At 43.1% G+C, this 18,613-nt stretch overlaps 1 protein-coding gene across 1 annotated transcript in view; it reads left to right on the forward strand.

Moving 5' to 3' along the window:
* Positions 1–18,613, forward strand: part of tmem266 (transmembrane protein 266) — a 92,384-nt gene that overhangs the window by 18,822 nt on the left and 54,949 nt on the right. The window contains exon 4 of the mRNA XM_034176500.1: positions 17,540–17,728. Coding sequence (XP_034032391.1) covers positions 17,540–17,728 — 189 coding nt within the window. The remainder of the gene's footprint in view (positions 1–17,539; positions 17,729–18,613) is intronic.

Below are 18,613 nucleotides of genomic sequence, written 5' to 3' on the forward strand. Positions count from 1 at the left end.
TGGGTGAGTTTGGCTAAGGTCTACCCCTGCTGATCCTCCTCCAGAGGTACTGGGCTGATCAGAATATCTCTCCTACCTTGGGGGTGGAATGCTGGGGACAGGTCCTAGCAGTGAATTGGGTCTAGGATGCACTCGGGCGGTTGCTGCATATGGCCGACCTTGGCTGCCTCCCCTGGAGGGTATCGTTGCCCATGGCACATGTGACTGTCTCCATGGCATCTGCGGAAGGGGTGTGTTCCTGAGTCCAAAGGGTCCTTCAGGTGATGGTGGAGTCCTCGGGCCGACTCTTGCTGCAGGCAGATTCTGTGAAGCCGTCATCGCCAGGTGCTGGAACGATGAAGATCCTTCTGTTGCCAACTGGTTTAGCTGCTGGATGGAAGGCGGCTGTGGCGACCAATCATGTCTCGACCATCCCTCCTGCATATCCTCTTCTCCAAACAGTTCTGAGAGTCCAATCAGACTTGATAGAGGCAGATCAGGCATAGGTCCCTGATCAGGGGAGTCTGGTCTCTCAGCCATACTCCTGTGTCCTAGTAATATACATATACGTTCATTATTACAGCTCCATGTCATTCTTTCAGATATTGTCTATCCTATTTTTGTGGGTGCATGTGTGTGAATGTAAATGTGCGTGCATGTCTTCTTCCTCGTCTACAATATCACCAAGCACGGTCCATCCCAGTCCTCCCTATCTGGGGTGTACGCCACAATATTAGGGAGCTGGGGGCTGTCGGGGAGGATAATTGGTATTTCATCCATTTCCATATATTCTGGTTCTCTGTCTGTTTCGTTTGTGCTTTCTTCTAGGGCTCGGATGGCTAGCAGTGGGAGCTGTCCTACTGTGGATGAAATCAATTTATTGACCAGAAATTTTATCAAGGGAATACCACAACATATTACCAGCAAGACCGCCACCCCTGTTAGTGCCAAGATTACACCTATCTGGTACAACCAGTCTTTCCATGATATCCACCCTCTCCTTAGAGTCCCAAACAGTGAAAACAGTGGGCCAATATTCATTCCATTCCCTACAATGTATCCAGAATCGTCAGTTTCATTTCTCCCTCCTATGGAGTTACTTAACAGTTCCTGTTGCATCTCCTCAAGTGTGATTAAGAGCTCTGTCAAATTTCCGTCTTCCCCTGTACGCATGGGAATAGCTGTGCAACATTCGGTGGCTTTGATCATAATACAAACTCCTTGTTCATCAGCCATCATCATCTCAATAGCTAATCTATTTTGCATTGTCATTAGCGAGGTGGCGTGCAGTTGTTCGGTTAAGGCTCCTACTGCTGCCAATGTCCAGTTCAGGTATCTTTGTTGATTATACCACAAGTAATTAATCCACTGCACCTCCTGGAACCTAGAACGGATTTTTGGAGTAACCCCGAACAGAGCCAATGCCCATCCCCATTTATCCGCATCTTCATCTGCTTTAACTCTGCTACTGTCTATGGCTTCTAACTGTCGGGGTATCCCTTCTGGTATCCCGTTTCTTACTGTGATGTTGTAGTCTGTTTTAAACGTCATTATTCCTCTTCTCTTACGAAGTTTCTGTGGCATGGGTTGTATTGAATTTGGCATTTCAATTACTGTTATAGCTCCTGTGAGCATCACAGGAGCACAAAGGCCCTTCCAATTAGGGGACAGCGATGACAGGAGTTTCCTTCTTTGTCCGCATATCCAAAAGATGTCAGCTAAGGGTACCGTTCCCTTAGCTAAATTTGGAGTAGATACCCATGAAGCATGGGTGAGATTCAGTCCAATTACCGACCCCCCTGTGGCCGGTACTATTTGTTCACACTGTATGCCTGCTGCTGGCAGGGTGTGACAGACGGTAATGTTCCATGCTGTTTTGGCCGGTTTGTATTCTTGCTGCTTTTGCATACACTGTATGTGGTGTTTTGGCTGGGTCGTCCCTACCTGCCAATCGCTTATGTATTGTGCTACTAAGCCTTTAGCTATACAGAATGGGTGTATCATCCCTTTCTCTATTTTAATCATAGGTGGAACGGTTCCTTCTGTACTTAGGGGCACTGGACAAAGTTTACTGTCGGCAGCATATTTTTCATCACCTACTGCCATTTTCATAACACATTGTGTATAGCATTCTGCTTGGTCTGGGTTATGTTGGGGACTCCTATAACAGTTGTTGATATCAGGTAGGGGTTTAGCCTGAGGTATCACACCTTTCCGGTGACAGGCTATGCAAGGCTTTTCACTGATCTGCCTAGCCGAAAATTTCAACCATTGGTAAAATAAATTGGTCTTCAACCCTTGTGTGCGGGCTAGGTCTGTACTGGGATCCCATCTCCCTAAGTGACTGCTTGTTTCTAGGCTTCTAATTGTCCTCTTTTTCCTTGGTTTGATTTTTACCCATTTTGTGGCTTCATGTACTGTAACAGTTACGTCTTGCTTGGTTTCCCTGCATCCTCTTTTATCACAAATTACCTCTATGTTGAGTGTTCCCTCCTCTTCACATTTGATGCTAATGGCTTCGCCTAATATGTAATCCCCCAGCTTTCCCTGTATTCCTATGTTCTTGTAGGCTTTTGATTTAATGTATACCAAATTATATGTTTTTCCTGTGTTTAGAATGCCTTGTTTAGCTGCTATTGCGGCCATGGCCACGGCACAGTCCGTTGTATGTTTTGGATGTCTATTTTCTCCCATACTGACCACCAGTAGTATTGTCAATCCCTTGAATAATTCCTTAATCATTGCTCTGATGACTGTTGAGATGTGCTACTAGATGTGCTACTAAGTGAGCCGTCACTAGATGAGCTGTCACTAGGGATGTGTGGTGTATCTGTGCTTTGTCTGGGTTGTACTTCCTGCGGTTCTTCTGTCGGTAAATCTACTGAGTTGCTGTCCGAGTCTGATGTCTCCTGTGGCCTGTCTATCTGTCGGTCTGTATTTCTGTCTGTCTGTTGGCCTACGTCTCCAGTTGTCTCTGAGTCTGCATCTGAGTCTGTCGCTGCTCTATCTGGCAGGGATCCACTGCTCTCTGAAGCTGTGCGTCGTCTTTGTTCAATCAGTCTCTGTGAGCGCCTTGGCCGGTGTTCGCCTGGCTGCAGGGAGGCGTGGCCTTCCCTCGGTGCTTCTTCTGGCTGCAGGGAGGCGTGGCCGTCCCTCGGTGCTGCTGTAGGGTCTCTGGCTTCTCCTGCTTCCCCCCTTGGCCCGGCGGCTCTGCCAAGACGAGCTTGCCGAGGCCGCAGGGGCGCTGGGCCACCAACCCTACAGCAGTGGTTTAAATGAAACCAAGTGTCCTTACCGTCTACTTTGACTGCTGTACGTGAGGCAAGAATAACTTTAAAAGGACCTTCTCGGCGGGGCCTGTCCCACTTCTTTTTGAACACCTTGACGTAAACCAGATCACCAGGCTGGATGCTCTGATTTTCGAGTAGAATCTCTGCTTCTCTGTCTTCTGTAGCACCTTTGACCTGCAAAAAGATAGTTTTGTGTATTTGGGTTAACTGTCTCAGATAATTATGCCATTCGTCTTGTAGCTGCTCCAGCGATGGTCCTTCGTAGGGTCCTCTCAGGTATGGAATAGGCATCGGCCGACCTGTAAGAGCTTCAAATGGTGTCAAATGGGTTAGTCGGTTAGTTTGTGAGCGCATTGACAATAAAGCAAGCGGCAACGCATCCAGCCAGGTTAGTTTGCCATTGCTGTCTGCTATGATTTTTGCTAGTTTGTTCTTTAAAATGCCATTAGCCCGTTCCACCGCCCCATTTGATTGGGGGTGATAAACACACCCAAACTTCTGTTTGATACCCAATTGTTTGAATGTTTCTTGTGTAACCTTGGCTACAAAAGCCCTACCGTTGTCAGATGAGATAGTATCTGGAATGCCAAATCTTGGAAAGACATCTCGGCACAAGAATTTGGCTACCGTTTTATGGTCTTGATTTGCAGAGGCTACTGCCTCAATCCATCGGCTGAATCTGCATATCACTACCAAAACATATCTCATTCGTTTAACTCGATTTTCAGCTCCCATGTCTATGAAATCCATCATAAGATGTCTGAATGGCCCATCAGGGACCGGAATGTGGGCTAAAGGGGCTGTGAATGATTTCCGGACATTGTACTGTGCACATACCTCACACTCATTCAACAAACGGTCCACTGTTGCTGCCATATATGGTGACCACCAGACAGCTTTTAGTTTGTTCATAATTTGGACTCGCGAACAATGATCGGGTCCGTGGGCCCAAATGATTGCATGTCGTAATAAATTGGTGGGTAACACAAAATGTCCATGACTACTGCGCCACAGCTTGTCCGCTGGCCCCTGACTGCGTGTCTCAATAGCGCCTCGTTTAACCCACATTCGTTTTTCTTCTCCACTGGCCCTACTTTGAGCCACTATCAGTGCGTCAAGTGAAACCAGTGGGGCACAATCTTGGATGGTTAGCAGGGGAAACATATTTTCTCCTTGTGCTCCTTTGCGCGCTGTGTCATCTGCTAGGTTGTTACCTTGAGCTATGATGTTATTATTCTTTTGATGACCTGCACATTTAATGATGGCTACCTCAGACGGTAATTGGAGAGCTTGTAACAGTTGGGAAATCGCTTCTCCATGAGTGACAGGGGTGCCATCTGCTCTCAGGAATCCCCTTTGTTTCCAAATGTTGGCATGTACATGACATACGCCATAAGCGTAGGCTGAGTCTGTGTAGATATTAACACGTTGATCTTTAGCTATCTGGCAAGCCATAGTTAAGGCTTTGATCTCTGCCAGTTGGGCTGAACAAGGCTGATCAATTCCTTGGGACTCCAGTAATTCAAAGGTTTCGCCATCCGTGTTTAGTTTAACTATCCCCATACCCGCATGCAATCCCGCGGCATCCCGAAAGCATGAGCCATCCACGAACAGGGTTAGATCTGCATCTATGGCGTGATTATACAAATGTTCTCTGGCTCTCAAAAATTTCTCTGTCTCTGCCACACAGTTATGTGGAGTACCATCTAACGGTGTGGTCAATTTGGTGGCGGGATTCACCGTGTGACAACGTTGTATTGTTATTTCTGGAGCGGACAACACAACTTCATATCCAGTGCGTCTAGCTTGTGTTAAGACAAAACGTTGACTGGTTAGCAGGGCATGTAACTGATGCGACGTGTACAACGTTACTGCATGTCCCATGATTATGGATGATGCTTTTTGAAATGCAAAAGCAGCTGCTGCTAGACCCTGATAGCATGGTGGCAATCCTGTTTCAATGTTGTCAAGCTTTGTACTATAATAGGCCAATGGTTGTTTTCCTTCATTTGTTTCCTGCATTAGTACAGCACAAGCATATCCAGTTTTTTCAGTAACATACAAATGGAAAGGTTTCCCATAATCTGGGTTACCTAACGCGGGAGCAGATTGCATGTCTGTTTTTAGGGCCTCAAAAGCTCCCGTTGCCTGATCTGTCCAGACGAGGAGAGCTGCATTGCTTGTTTGCCCCACTGCTCTAATCATGGCACGCAAAGGTGCAGTTTTTATAGCATAATCACAAATCCACGGCCGACTGTACCCTGCCATCCCAAGGAATGAAAGCATCTGTCCCACTGTTTGGGGTTTGGGAGCCTTGACTATAGCCTCCACTTGGCTTGGGGCTATACATCGTGTGGTCCCACACAACTGTCTTCCCAAGTATTCTACTTGTTGTTTGCAGAACTGCAATTTGTCCTTACTTACTTTATGACCTCCATCTGCCAATGCATGCAATACAATTAATGAATCTTTTTCACACTGTTCTTGAGTCTCTGATGCAATAAGGAGATCATCCATATATTGCACCAATGTACTGGGTATATCAAGGTGTTGTAAATCTTCAGCCAGGACTTTGTTAAAGATGGCTGGGGACAGGTTCAGTCCCTGAGGTAGCCGTGTATACGTTAGCTGTTGTCCCAGAAATGTGAATGCAAACAAATGTTGTGAGTCTGGGTGCACAGGCACACTGAAATAGGCTGAACACAGATCGATTACTGTGTACCATTTTGCTCCAGCAGGGATGCTTGATAGTATAGTATGCGGATCAGGTACTATAGGTGCATCCATTTCTATAATTGCATTGATAGGACGCAGATCATGTACCAGCCGATACTCTTTGGTATTGTTTTTAGGGATAGGGTAGATAGGAGTATTGCATGGGCTTGCAGTTTTTATTAAAACTCCAGCTGCCATTAGTCCCTTAATTACTGGTTTTATGCCTTCAATAGCCTGAGGTTTTAATGGATACTGCCTTTGGTGAGGCAGTTTTGCTCCCGGTTTTACTTTTATTTTTACTGGTAAGGCTGTTTTTACTAGTCCTACATCTGTTTTGCTTTTGGACCACACCACTGGTGGTATTTGCTCTAACAATTTCTCTTGTTGGGCCGATAACACCATCTGTCCCTCTGGTCTAGGATTGAGCTCCACTTTTTGAGCTATAGCCTCATCATTTACTTTTAAATTAATTCGTATAAACTGCTGGTCTTTTGACAGATGTACTTGTGGACTTTCCAATGTTTTGCCATTCTTCAACTTCTGAGGCTGTCTTTACCATTGGACCTAGGTCATGGGATTCGTACTTTTCTGAGACTAAAAGGGTCACATGAGGTGTGGCATTCGGCACTTGATACCATTGTTGTTCAGCTGAAGTTAGCTTGACAGAAGCTGCGGCCCCTTGGGGGCCTAAATAAATTTCTGTAGTGGTTATGTGAAACAGCCGTTGATTCTTCAATGCATCCCAGCAGCATGCATAGTCAGTTTGTTCTTGTTTGGCATCGAACATCAGGGTAACATGTAAAGGTAAACTAGGTGTACATACTGCTTCATAGTGTTGTTCTGCCCAGGGCTTCCATTTTTCCCATTCCAGTTGGAGATTTGAATTTTCTGGTTGTAACTTCAGCCAGTATACCATGGGTTGCACAGGTCGGCCCTTGTTTTCCATGTCCATAAGCACCATAATGTTGGCGAGTGCTTCGTCAGGAAAGTGTATTTGCAGTCCTTGATGGGTACACACTATCTGGGTTTGTAGCTTACAGAAAATGTCTCTTCCCAGCAAATTCACAGGTGTATTTTGTGAGTATAACAGGGGTGCTTCAATTGTTTTTCCTACAATCGTTACAGGAAGTGGGCGTGTAAACGGTATTATTTGAGTCTTCCCAGAGAAGCCGATGGTCTTAATTACAGACCCAGAGAGGGGGAGATGAGCGCCCATTTTCCCTATGCAAGAGTATGTTGCCCCTGTATCCACCATGAAAGGGAAATCTCTGTTTTGTATATTAACAGTGACGGTTGGCTCTTCCTTAGGTATCATCGAAATAGCCAATGCCACCGTTTCCCCCTCTGTCTTCTCTAGGCCTCCCTATTGCCAATAGGCAGAGGGTCCAACCCAAGGTCGGGCCGGACAATTTCTCATTCGATGTCCAGGTTGTCCACAGCTCCAACACTCATTAGAGGGTTGATCCCCTATTGGGGGTGTTGGTCCCATAGGCGGTCCCGCTTGACTGTTCCTGGGAGCTGAGTTTTGGAATCTGTTTCCAAATGAAGGTTGGCGAGATCCTCTTCGCCACCCTCCTCTTTGACCTTGAAAGTTCCGTGACTCTCCTCTCCACCCATGACTGTAGGTGGGTCCATTTCCGGGTGTGCCAGTGCTATGGTAGTGATAGTGATGCTCCACTGGTGCTGAGACTTCTCCTGCAGCAGTGCTCCCTGCTGCTCCTTGGGGGCTCTGTGTGGCTGTTACCACAGGTGCCTGTAAGGTGGCAGCAGTGTTTGCCGTAGGGCCTGTGCTTGCCGACTCAGAAGGAACAGGGGTCATCATTGGTGCCTGGGTCTTTGTTTTTTCTTTCTTGACTTTGGTTAGCTCTCCCAACTGCATCTGCACCAATTTTTTCGTCAGGGATTTTGCTGCATCTTCTTCTTTTTGTTTTTCTTTCTTGTAGATTTCAAGATGGTGACAAATATGCTCAGAGTATAAAGCCCAATTCATTTTCGATAGTCCCACAACTCCATCTAGGGCTTTCTGAACCTCATCTGGTAGAGCCTTTTTTACAGTTATTTTAAACAGGATTTCAGTTGCTGGAGAATGGTTCCATGCATTTCCTGTTTCCTCCGCCCATCTTTTCTGGAATCGGTGCAGGAACTTCTTTGGGCACTCTTCAGGTGTCCACTCCTCATCATCCAATTTAGAGGGATCCAAGACCTCAGGGTACTTTCTTCTCAGTCCTTCCCACATGGAGTTTCTATAGCGATTAAAGGGGACTTCATCATGTTGATTAGTGCCCATCATTTGTGTTAGTCCAACCTTTCCTGCTAATTCTTCAGTGTCATGTTTTCCCATGACATGCATTAGCAAGGCTTTTATGTCACCTAAAGACAAGGTTACCCCTGCAGTGCCTTCTTCTAAGGCAGTTATCCATCTCCCAGCTCCTTGGGTGATGTCTGGCAGTCTGTTGGCCAGCCCCACCATGTCTGTCCAGCTCCATGGGGTATACACATGATGACCATTTCTAACCACCAATGGGCATATGAGGTCTTCGTCCTCCTCTTCTTCTGTGCGGGCTCCATACTGTCTTCCAGATCGAGTGCGACTGACTGGTTCCAGGCAGTCCATCCAGTCGGTTATATTCTGTTCTAAAGCCGCTATGTCTTTGGCTACACATTGTTGTCTTTGCCTGAGTCGGGCCTCTTTTGCACTCTCAATGATGATCTCACCAGAAATTTTTCGGGTGGGTGGCTCTATAATGTGATTCCCTTGATTGGGCGTCGATTGTTGTAATATTCTTCTTTCCTCGGCGTCCCTATGTCTTTGTATTCTTTCCTTCGCTAGCCGAAGTTGCTCAGCTAGTTCTTCATTATCTCTTCTGGCCAGATCCAGTGTGTCACAGAAGCTCTTGTGCCACTCTTCGGAGCCTCTATAGCCTGTGAAGGTCCAGTCGGCTGACTTATGGTGGGAGGGGACGGTTTTCAGTGGACCTCGATGTGCAGGCGGAGCCTTCAGGTCTCTCTCTTTATCCTCGTCTGCCTCCGTGTCACTGTTATTTGTGGCCCCCCCTGCTGGTCGTGGTGTGCGACCACTTACTTTCGGACTTGGAGACCTTGTATGATCCATTTGACAGACTGAGGACCTGTCTCCTTGTGGCTCTCGAGCTTTTAGTGTCAGTGTGAATTTGCCCTCCACATCCATGCCTTGGTCCTCTTCACGAGTTCCTAATACAAATTGTCCAGCTGTCTTCCCCATATCATGACGTTTATATGGGGGTGGCTCTGCTTCCCAGCTCGGTGCACTGGCTTTAGTCTCTTTGGATCTTTCCTCTGTCATTTTTTCTCTTTTCTGCTGTAGCCTCTGTGCTTCCTGCTTGAACAAGGCCAAAACTTCTTTTTCTTCAGTGCGTTTTTTGTTGTTTTTTACGTTCTTCTGCTGATCTTTAATTTCTTTTTTCTGTATTTCTACCGCAACTGCTTCACACATCACCGGATCAAATGATCCCACCAAAGGCCATTGCCTGCCCCCATGTGACCTTTTGTGCCACTTTCTCATACATTGGTTGGCCTTAGTGCGTTTTCCTGGATATTTTCTTAGTACTAAGTCTAGCGGGGTACTTTCCCGACCTTGACCTTGAGAGTTACCCATGTAACCCTGACAAACGCTATGTGAGGTGTTTCTATGGTGTTCTGGTAGTCCCTCAGGGGCTGTCCTGATCCACACCAATAACTTGCTGGCTGTAACACCTGTTTTGTATTTTAAACCCTTAAAAGGATTAAATTTCCAACTGCTATGCCCGTCTTCTTTTTCTTTAACTAAATATGAAAATTTACCTGTTTCCCACCGAACCTTCCTTGGGACCACAGTCAGAGTCAACCTAGGAAACAGTTCTTCACCTGGATCGGTTGGTAGTGTTACTAAATGATTTAATGGTATGCTAAGTTCTTTATTAGGGTCAGCACAAAGCAGCTCCAGCCACGGGGTTAAACCCTGATGCCACAGACGTCTTATCAGCAGCTCCCAATTAATTAGAGGGAATTGTTCTTTCTTTTGCTTCAGATTGATTACCTTAGTAATTTGCCATAATTTCTGATTGATCTCTTGTTCGTCCTGCCAATGTTCTGCTCCTACCCTGTCAAAATAGGTCCTTTCCAGACAAAAATGTGTCCTGATTCCCTGGGTTTCGATGTCTCCGTCAGTCAAGTAATGTTCTGGGAGTATTATTTCATCATCACTTAAGTCTCCCATCAAAGACTGTCCCAAGCATTGATCAGTCTGTCAGCTTTTTCACTATAATCTAAGCTTTAACTCTTTTGATTTATAACCAACTTTATTTATTTAATCCTCTTACAACCCTAACACTTCCTAATGTCTTTGCTCCCGACTTTCTATTTCCCTTCTAATTTTTATTTTATTTTATTTATTTTTTTTTTAACTTTCTGCTTCTTCTTTCTTTTTCTGCTATGTTTGTTTATTAGTTTTCTCTCTTTGAAATAATATCTACCTTTTCTGTATTTACATAGCACTCTTCTGTCTTTTTCTTCACTGTCTCTGTTTCACACTTTACTCTCTGCCTGTCATGCACCTCCCAAGTCCTCCTGTTGGGTCTAAATACCTCCCCCTCGTACTCTTTCACATTAATCTTGTATGTCAGCCAGCCTGCAAGTTCTCACAGCTTTACACAGATTACTCTCCACTCTCCCACACACCAATCTTCAAAAGCTTTATACACAAAAATTATTAAAAACAACTTTCTATATATCTCTATCTAGACTTCTGCCACTTTTCACTCCGCGGCTTTAAACAACCTTTTTATTCACTTAACACCAATGTGTTCTGTTTAAGCATGTATCTCTTCTTCACGTTAGACAGCTTCTCCGGCGCTGTCAGCAACTTCATATATTACTTTTTTCAAGCCCTCTTTGAGCGTACAATATTTCATTTACTTCTACGCCTTACCGCGCCTCGCGTGCGTATCCTGTGCTTAATATATTATTTTCCACCAGCTCCTTTCTGAGCATACAATATTTCATTTACTTCTACGCCTTACCGCGCCTCGCGTGCGTATCCTGTGCCTTTCTGCACTTTCTTCTGCCTTTTTTTTTTTTTCACTTACTGAGCTCCTCGTGAGCTTAATGTGCCTTTGCACTGAAAATATTCTCTTTTTCTTTTCTTATAAAAAAACTCATATTACTGTGTACTTAATTACTTATTCTTCTCCCACGCCCCACAAGCGTGTATTTGGTGCCTTACTGCACTATTTTCTGCTTCATTAATTCTCATGTATTCTGCACTAACTCTCTATTTATTTTATTATTTTTTTATAGTTTTTCTCTTTTCTTAAAAAATGACGTCCTTTATTGAGCTCTTTTACTTACTGTCAGCTGTGCTTCTTTGCACTTTTCTCTTTAAATCTCTTTATCACGTACGGTATTTCTACTGCGCCCCCTCAGGCGCTTATCTTGTGCTTTCTCTGCACGTATTCTCTTGTTAAACTCTTTTTTCTCACTTATTTCACTTCAGTCTCTGTTAAACTCTTTAAATAACCTTGTATTACCTTGTATCTATTTGTCAGTATACTCCCCTAAATTAACCCCTACAGCGCATGCTATCAGCCGGCACGTTAGTAACGAATTTCAACACCAATTATTCCCCAAGCATCCAGGTTAGTTCTCCACGCACTCTTTCCGCACCAGAGTTCATGAACATTCCTGAACTTTCACTCACATAGACATTCTTTTTCCCGGGAACACACACACCTTCTGAGCATTTTATCTACAAGGCCTGATAATTTTCAATCTTATCTTTTTTAGTCTCTTATCAATTTTCTTAGTCCAGGTTCTTTTGGGTAAGAGGCAATTAAAAAATATCACCTGTCAACTTGGGCGGAAATCCCGACTCACTCCTCCAGATCGTGCAGAAATTATAAAAGGTTTCTGCTTACCTTTTAGTCGTGATCACTGTTATTTACGGTCTGGAGGGATGAGCTGGACTGCCCCAGGCTGCCGGAATGCCCCTGGACCCTCCTGGCTGGCTCGCCAAGTTCTGTCGCGGCTCGTCTTTTTGGTCTTCTCAGGATGTCGTCTTTTAGATAACACAAACTAATTGCAAGTGATATGCTAGAAAGAGGACACAACACTTTAGAATAATTCAGCCTTAAGCAAGATAAAATGCACAGAGTTTTTAAGTTTATTTAAGCCTTCGACACAAAGCTTAGACAAACTGAGTCCTCTAGAGAGACTGAATATGACAACCGCGCTCGTCTATTTATTGGAGACCCGCGGGCATCGCTCCTCCTTCGACTTTTTTATTTATTTCATTCCCAAGACATGGTTTTCTATTGGAAGCGTCCTCTAGTGAACCCTAAGCAGGTGTTAGGCCATTATTTCAATGTGACAAATGCTCCCATTAAAACATGAAGGATTTACAACTGATTTTTTTAAAAGACCTTCAGCCACAGGTGCAGCTGGCCTGAGGCCCCCTCCGCACGTGGCCTCAGCCACACGTGCAGCTGGCCTGAGGCCCCCGCACGTGGCCTGCGGGAAAGCACCTAAAAGGCCTTGGAAAGCCCCTGACAGACTAAATGACTAATGGAGCCCTTTTTTTGGGTTGAACACCTGCTAGTTCAACCAGAGGACATACAGTTCGGATCAGGACACTTGATAGTTCATCACAGTTCAAATATGGACCTAAAAATTCTTCTACATTCCCTTTGGCCTTCTCTATGCTGTTGGACTCTTCAACACTGATGTATTTGCATGCTGGGTCATACCCGTCAAAACCTGTCTCACATGGCCAAAATGTAGCTGACATTCTTTCACAATGCAAGGGAGAGGTGCCATCTGAGTCTCCCTAAGTAACTGCTTGTTTGGCACAAAGTCATTCCAGTGGTACTCAAGGATTCTCAGACGAGACAACGAGGTATAGACAAACACAAAGGATAGATGAAGAATTGGGATATTTTAACCCAGTGTTTTTGCAATTCTTGAGCAACGTTAAGATGGATTTGGCTCCTGCTGCATGCACCAATTGTGTCTTGAATACATTCATATGTACAGGGCACTTGGAGAGCGCTTACATATGCTTGAAGGATCACTAGCCCACCAGTGTGTGGATCTGCTCTAGAATGTATCATAGACTCTGGGAGATGGCTTTCTTGATGTGAAGCACCGGTTAGACCGTGGAGATCCACCATACTGGATACAAACAAAACCAAACGGACATTAAACACTGGAACACAAAGGTGACTGATTACACTGAAATGCTGTAATTTTTTTTTATTTGAAATGTGAGTACTGCATCACAGAAGATTAAAAGAAGATGAAACTGTGCTTTTCCCCTCACTTGAGGAATCTGAGGAGTTCCTGGATCTCACTCGTAATAGTGGAGCAGATAACAGAATATTGACAGTGGACTCATTCAAATGGTGAAGCAAGCACCAAATTTGGCAAAAAATACTCCTGAGACATTACTCTTTGAAAAAAACAGTTGGCCACTTGAATGTTCAATAGGTAACCAGGTAGGGGTCAGTTGAGGAATTACACAGGGGTCAACAATTGAAAATACTCCAATCATATTGAAAACAACACCACATTATTTCTCTGATCATAAAGATTCCAAAAAGGTACACTTTGGACTATCTGTGACTGAATGTTCTGGAGTTATGGGGTAAAAACAGCAAGAGTGGTGACAAAGGTCAGTTTCACTTTGTACAGGGGTCAAAAGTTAAAGTTACTTCAATTTTGGTAAAAGGTGGTGCAAATTATTAGTTGAGTTAATGGGGTTTCAAAAAAGAATAGTTTGCACCTTGTGTCATCCTTAGTTGTCATGTTATGGGGTAGCATATGTCGCATGTCATAGACTCCAATAGATGTCGACATTGTTTGACCTTTACTTTGGAGGCCAAGCATTCAACACAGTCAAAACTATTCCATTTATTAATCCTATTAACTCAACCAATAATGTGCACCAATTTTTATCAAAATTGGAGCAACTTTAACTTTTGACCCCTGTACAAACTGAAATTGACCTTTGTCACCATTTCTGCTGTTTTTACCCCATAACTCCATAACATTCAGTCACAGATAGTCCAAACTATACCTTTTGGAATCTTTATGATCAGACAAATAACGTGGTATAGATTTTAATATAATTGGAGCATTTTTATTTTTGACCCCTGTGTAATTCCTCATTTGACCCCTACCTGGCTGCCTATATAAAATTCAAGTGGCCAGTGGGTTTTTTCAAAAGAGTAATGTCTATGGAGTATTTGTGATGAATTTGGTGCCTGCATCACCGTTTGAACAATTGCTTCAGTTATCTGCTGCACTATAATCCACATCAGCTCTAATATTATTTTATGGGTTCTTTCTTGGAAAGAGCTGGTAGTACAGGAGTTGGACTAGCAACCAACAAACTGTGGTTTGATTCCAGGTGTGTTTGCTTCAGGCTGCCTGTCTATACTCTTGGACAAGATGCAAAAATCTAACTCTACCTACTCCAACCATCTGTAACTGGGTACCAGTCTCAGCTTGTGGAAAAAAAACTGTGATGGACCGGCATCCCATCCAGGGAGAGTCGTGGACTCTCATACACTTCACACCACAGTTTCTGGGGATGAGCCCAGTTCACGTGTAGGACTTACCCTCCTTTTGACATAACTAAACACTTGGAAGATGGAGCTTGAAATTGTGTCGTTTTCATCTTCAACATATTCCGTTCTCAAAGTGGGGGAAAAAAACACAGCTGCTTCCAGGTTTGCTGTGTTGCTGTTGCATGAACAACAGATGCTCATCAACAGACATGCTACGCTTAACTGAAGACACAGACCAGCAAAGAGAGGTGTGTTAATGTTTCATAAGGTTGAGAGTTTTGATAGTTTTGGCCACGATGTGCTGATCACATTTATTGTGTAAGCTGCTGCTTCTGGAAGTGATGTCAAATACGGATGTTGGTGTTGAGAAACCTTTCCCCAGTTACCAAATAGGAATTCTGACCTCTGGTGGTGATTTTTTTTCCCCCTGATTTCCCACTGAATACATCCTTTGTATCTCACTTCTGTTTGTCCTTTGCCCTGCTCCTCCACCAAACTTTCATGAAAATCTTTGCAGCATTTTTGAGTAATACCACTAACAGTCAAACAGGGGAAAAAACACTGACAAGCTCCTTATTGGAAATAACAATACTTGAAAAACCATTTTAGTTAGAAAATTATATTCTAGCATTTTGCCAAGTCTCTTTTCTTTGTCTTTCATTATATTTTTAGTGACTTTTGGTTTCCTGTGAGAATAATAAAATAACCTTTCAAGGGATTCCATTAAGTAGCTATTATTTAAAAACTATGTCACGAAGAAGGTAGACCTATTTTCCTGTGCAACTCTGCCTACATTAACATTTAACAGGAGGAAGTGTCTGCTCACTGATCTTCTGCTAAGGTTTTTTTTGTTTTTTGGTTTTGTTTTTTTGCTGTTTCACCTCTGGCACAGAGGTTGTAGACTTCACAGAACTCAGTGACTGTTGTTCCCTCTGCCGCGTAATTGATGCCTTCCTCCACTGTTAAGCACTGGAGTTATTGATGTCTCCACACTGGCTGCACTGGGATGGCTGCCAAGTGGAATGAGACTCCTGTTTCAGGGTGACATCTCCTTGTCTGCTATTGGCTGAGATTTGAGATCACAGCCCGATTTCGAGCCTAGAAAGAAAATAAGATCTCACTGATCAAAGTTCTGTCAAATGTGCATTAGATAATCTCTCAGGAAAAAATAACAGTGCAAGAACAACCGTTATTGTCTTCTATAGTCCATGGGACTCTGATTGTAAATGGACTTTTGAATGAAGTCTCACATTCGCACACTGATGGTAGGCTGCCCCAATGCAAAACACTCAACTACAATGATTTTCCTGTCCAATCAGGGAATTGAACCTAGCTTGTGTTCACAACTGCACTTCTCTAAACTTTAGGTCACCATTTCTCTGTTATATTGTTACATTTTGTACACACAATTTTGAGTACACTTTGATGTGAAATCGCTGAAGTTTTCGTCGCAGTAATGAAACTGGAGTATATCAATCTCCAGAACGGTAGTTTTCATAATGAAATTACACACAGCTATCACAGAGAGGTCACAGAGAGGTCAAAGCATTAACAGCGTTTCAGGAAACAAAAATGTCTGAACCAGTTCAGGCATTTTTTCAATTAGAAAATCACAGGTTGGGTATTTCATATATTCTTAAATATGAGATGATGTGCTTGATTTACAGTATGGAGTAAATGTTTTAGACTCATGTCTAGTACTTGTAAAAATAAGGAAAATATGCAAAATAACTGGACAGAGAAGATTTTATTTTCTTTTTATTAATAGATTTGGGTGTATTTTGTGAATTTTAGACTCCTGATCACAAAAGTCTATTTAAAAAAATTAGTAGATGTATCTTATTTGTAATTTTCCATTGTATAAAGTTTTTTATATTTGCACACATCATTGACTGAATCCAATAATGCTTCAAAACTAGTTTCTTTTATAGACAAATTTGATTTATAAATGTTTGGTTGCCCTGTTTTTATTTTCTTTTATTATCCATCCATCCATTCATGTTCTTCCGCTTTATCCGGAGTCAGGTCGCGGGGGCAGCAGCTCAAGCAAAGCCACCCAGACCTCCCGATCCACACACACCTCCCCCAGCTCCTCCGGGGGAACCCCGAGGCGTTCCCAAGCCAGCTGAGAGACGTAGTCCCTCCAGCGTGTCCTGGGTCTTCCCCGGGGCCTCCTCCCAATGGGACATGCCTGGAACACCTCTCCATTGTGGCGTCCAGGGGACATCCAGAAAAGATGCCCCCGCCACCTCAGTTGGCTCCTTACAATAAGCCCCTTATATTCTTTTACGTTTTAATTTTATGTGTGCAGTTATTTCAAGATGTTGTACAGTACTTGTTTTGTTTGTATTTGATTCTTTAAAAAAAAAAGGCTTACTGTACCTGTTTTAGGTTTGCTTTTTAATGGAAACAATATTATTAATTCAATTAGAATAAAAAGAGATCAATTTCTTAGCTTCCTGGCAGAAATAGCGGGGCTTCGGGATGATAACACCCACCAACGTGGAAACACACTTGCGACTCAATCATCACTAAACACAGCACGTTGCATCATACAATGTAAATAAATCCACAGATAAATCCTCGGGATGTCGTTGTTCCAGGATTCTAATGACATGGGATTAAAGCGAGTGAATGCAAACATGCATTTCAGAAAACTCCATTCCAAGTAAAAACTGTCCAGACAAACTCTAATCCAATCCATCCAAGTAATATGCATCCAAGTAAAAGTCCAAATTCAAGTAAAATCCATCTGAAAACATGACAGCAGCACAATCAAACCATGTAACTTGTAGCATATTGAACTGTGCAGCGATAATGGACACGTATGGTCCTTATCGGCACACAGCCAGCCCAGACTCTGCCCTCTAGCTTTCTTATATGTAACTCTGTTTTTGGATATGTCGTCATACATGTTCTTCAGGCAATAGTACAGGATTACGCAGATCTTGATTGCTGCTGTTCTTTGTGGCACAGGGCTCCTCCTCAGGCTGGAGCCTCAGAGCTGGAGGTGATCTCCCAGCAAGTGGAGGATGACAACCAGGGTGTGGCACCAGTCCACCTGGTCAGCTTTGCCTACAGAGACTTGCCTCTGGCCGCCCTGGACGTCTCACTTGCCGGATCCCAGCTCATCTCAAACCCAGACGAAGAGGACAACAGAGATGGGTATGTGTATGCTGTCATGTTCCTTTACTTTCAGTCGTGTAGTATTTATAGGATTTTGATGTGAAATCTGTGGTTTTTGAAACTTAACACGTGAAGCATATCAAAGATTCAACAATATGAAGAAGTTGAAAAGAAAATTAAATGCGTTAGAAGATGTTTCTGTAGGCATAGCGGGTGGGGTTTCTTCCCCTCCCAGAATATTTCACACATATTAACAGCAGAAATAATATATTTTTGGTACTTTAAACCACTGAACTGAGTGGTTCAGTAATTGATTCACTGTTTTCAAATTCAGAAGAAAAATTAATAAAACAATTGCACCAGAAAATGAGTTCCTGTTTCGAATTGCTTGAAGTGGTAACTGAAGCTACTCCTTTAGAAAGAGATTCATTGCTTCAAAATGCTCAAAACAATAATGAAAATATAGTTTCAAGGATCTGTGGCTTAGAAAACCTCACAATGCTAATTAAACTATTTTATCAACTGAAAATGATCAACCTTCAAAATGTTCAGAAACATGATTATAAATGGCCAAAAAAGGCAAGATTTGGGTGTAAGCAAATTACCATTTCAAAATGGTTGAAAATTTAAACACAGTTGTTTCAAAAATTAGTCAGTTTATTAAATATAACAAAATGGAACGATTGTTTCAGAAAATAAGTCACTGTTTTGAAACACTAAATGAAACATTTGCTGCAGAAATAGACTTAGGTTTCTTAATACTAAAGCACTTGGTTTGGAAAGTGGTTAGATGTTTGAAAACACACTTATTATTTCAGAAAATTCTCTTTCAAAAGGCTTGCAAAAGAAAACAATTGCTTCTTAAAACAATTGCTCTTAAAATATTCAAAATACTAAATGAAATGATTGCTTCAGAAAATGAGT

This window comes from Thalassophryne amazonica, chromosome 8 (genome assembly GCF_902500255.1).
Source record: "Thalassophryne amazonica chromosome 8, fThaAma1.1, whole genome shotgun sequence".
In the NCBI taxonomy this organism is placed as follows: Eukaryota; Metazoa; Chordata; class Actinopteri; order Batrachoidiformes; family Batrachoididae; genus Thalassophryne; species Thalassophryne amazonica.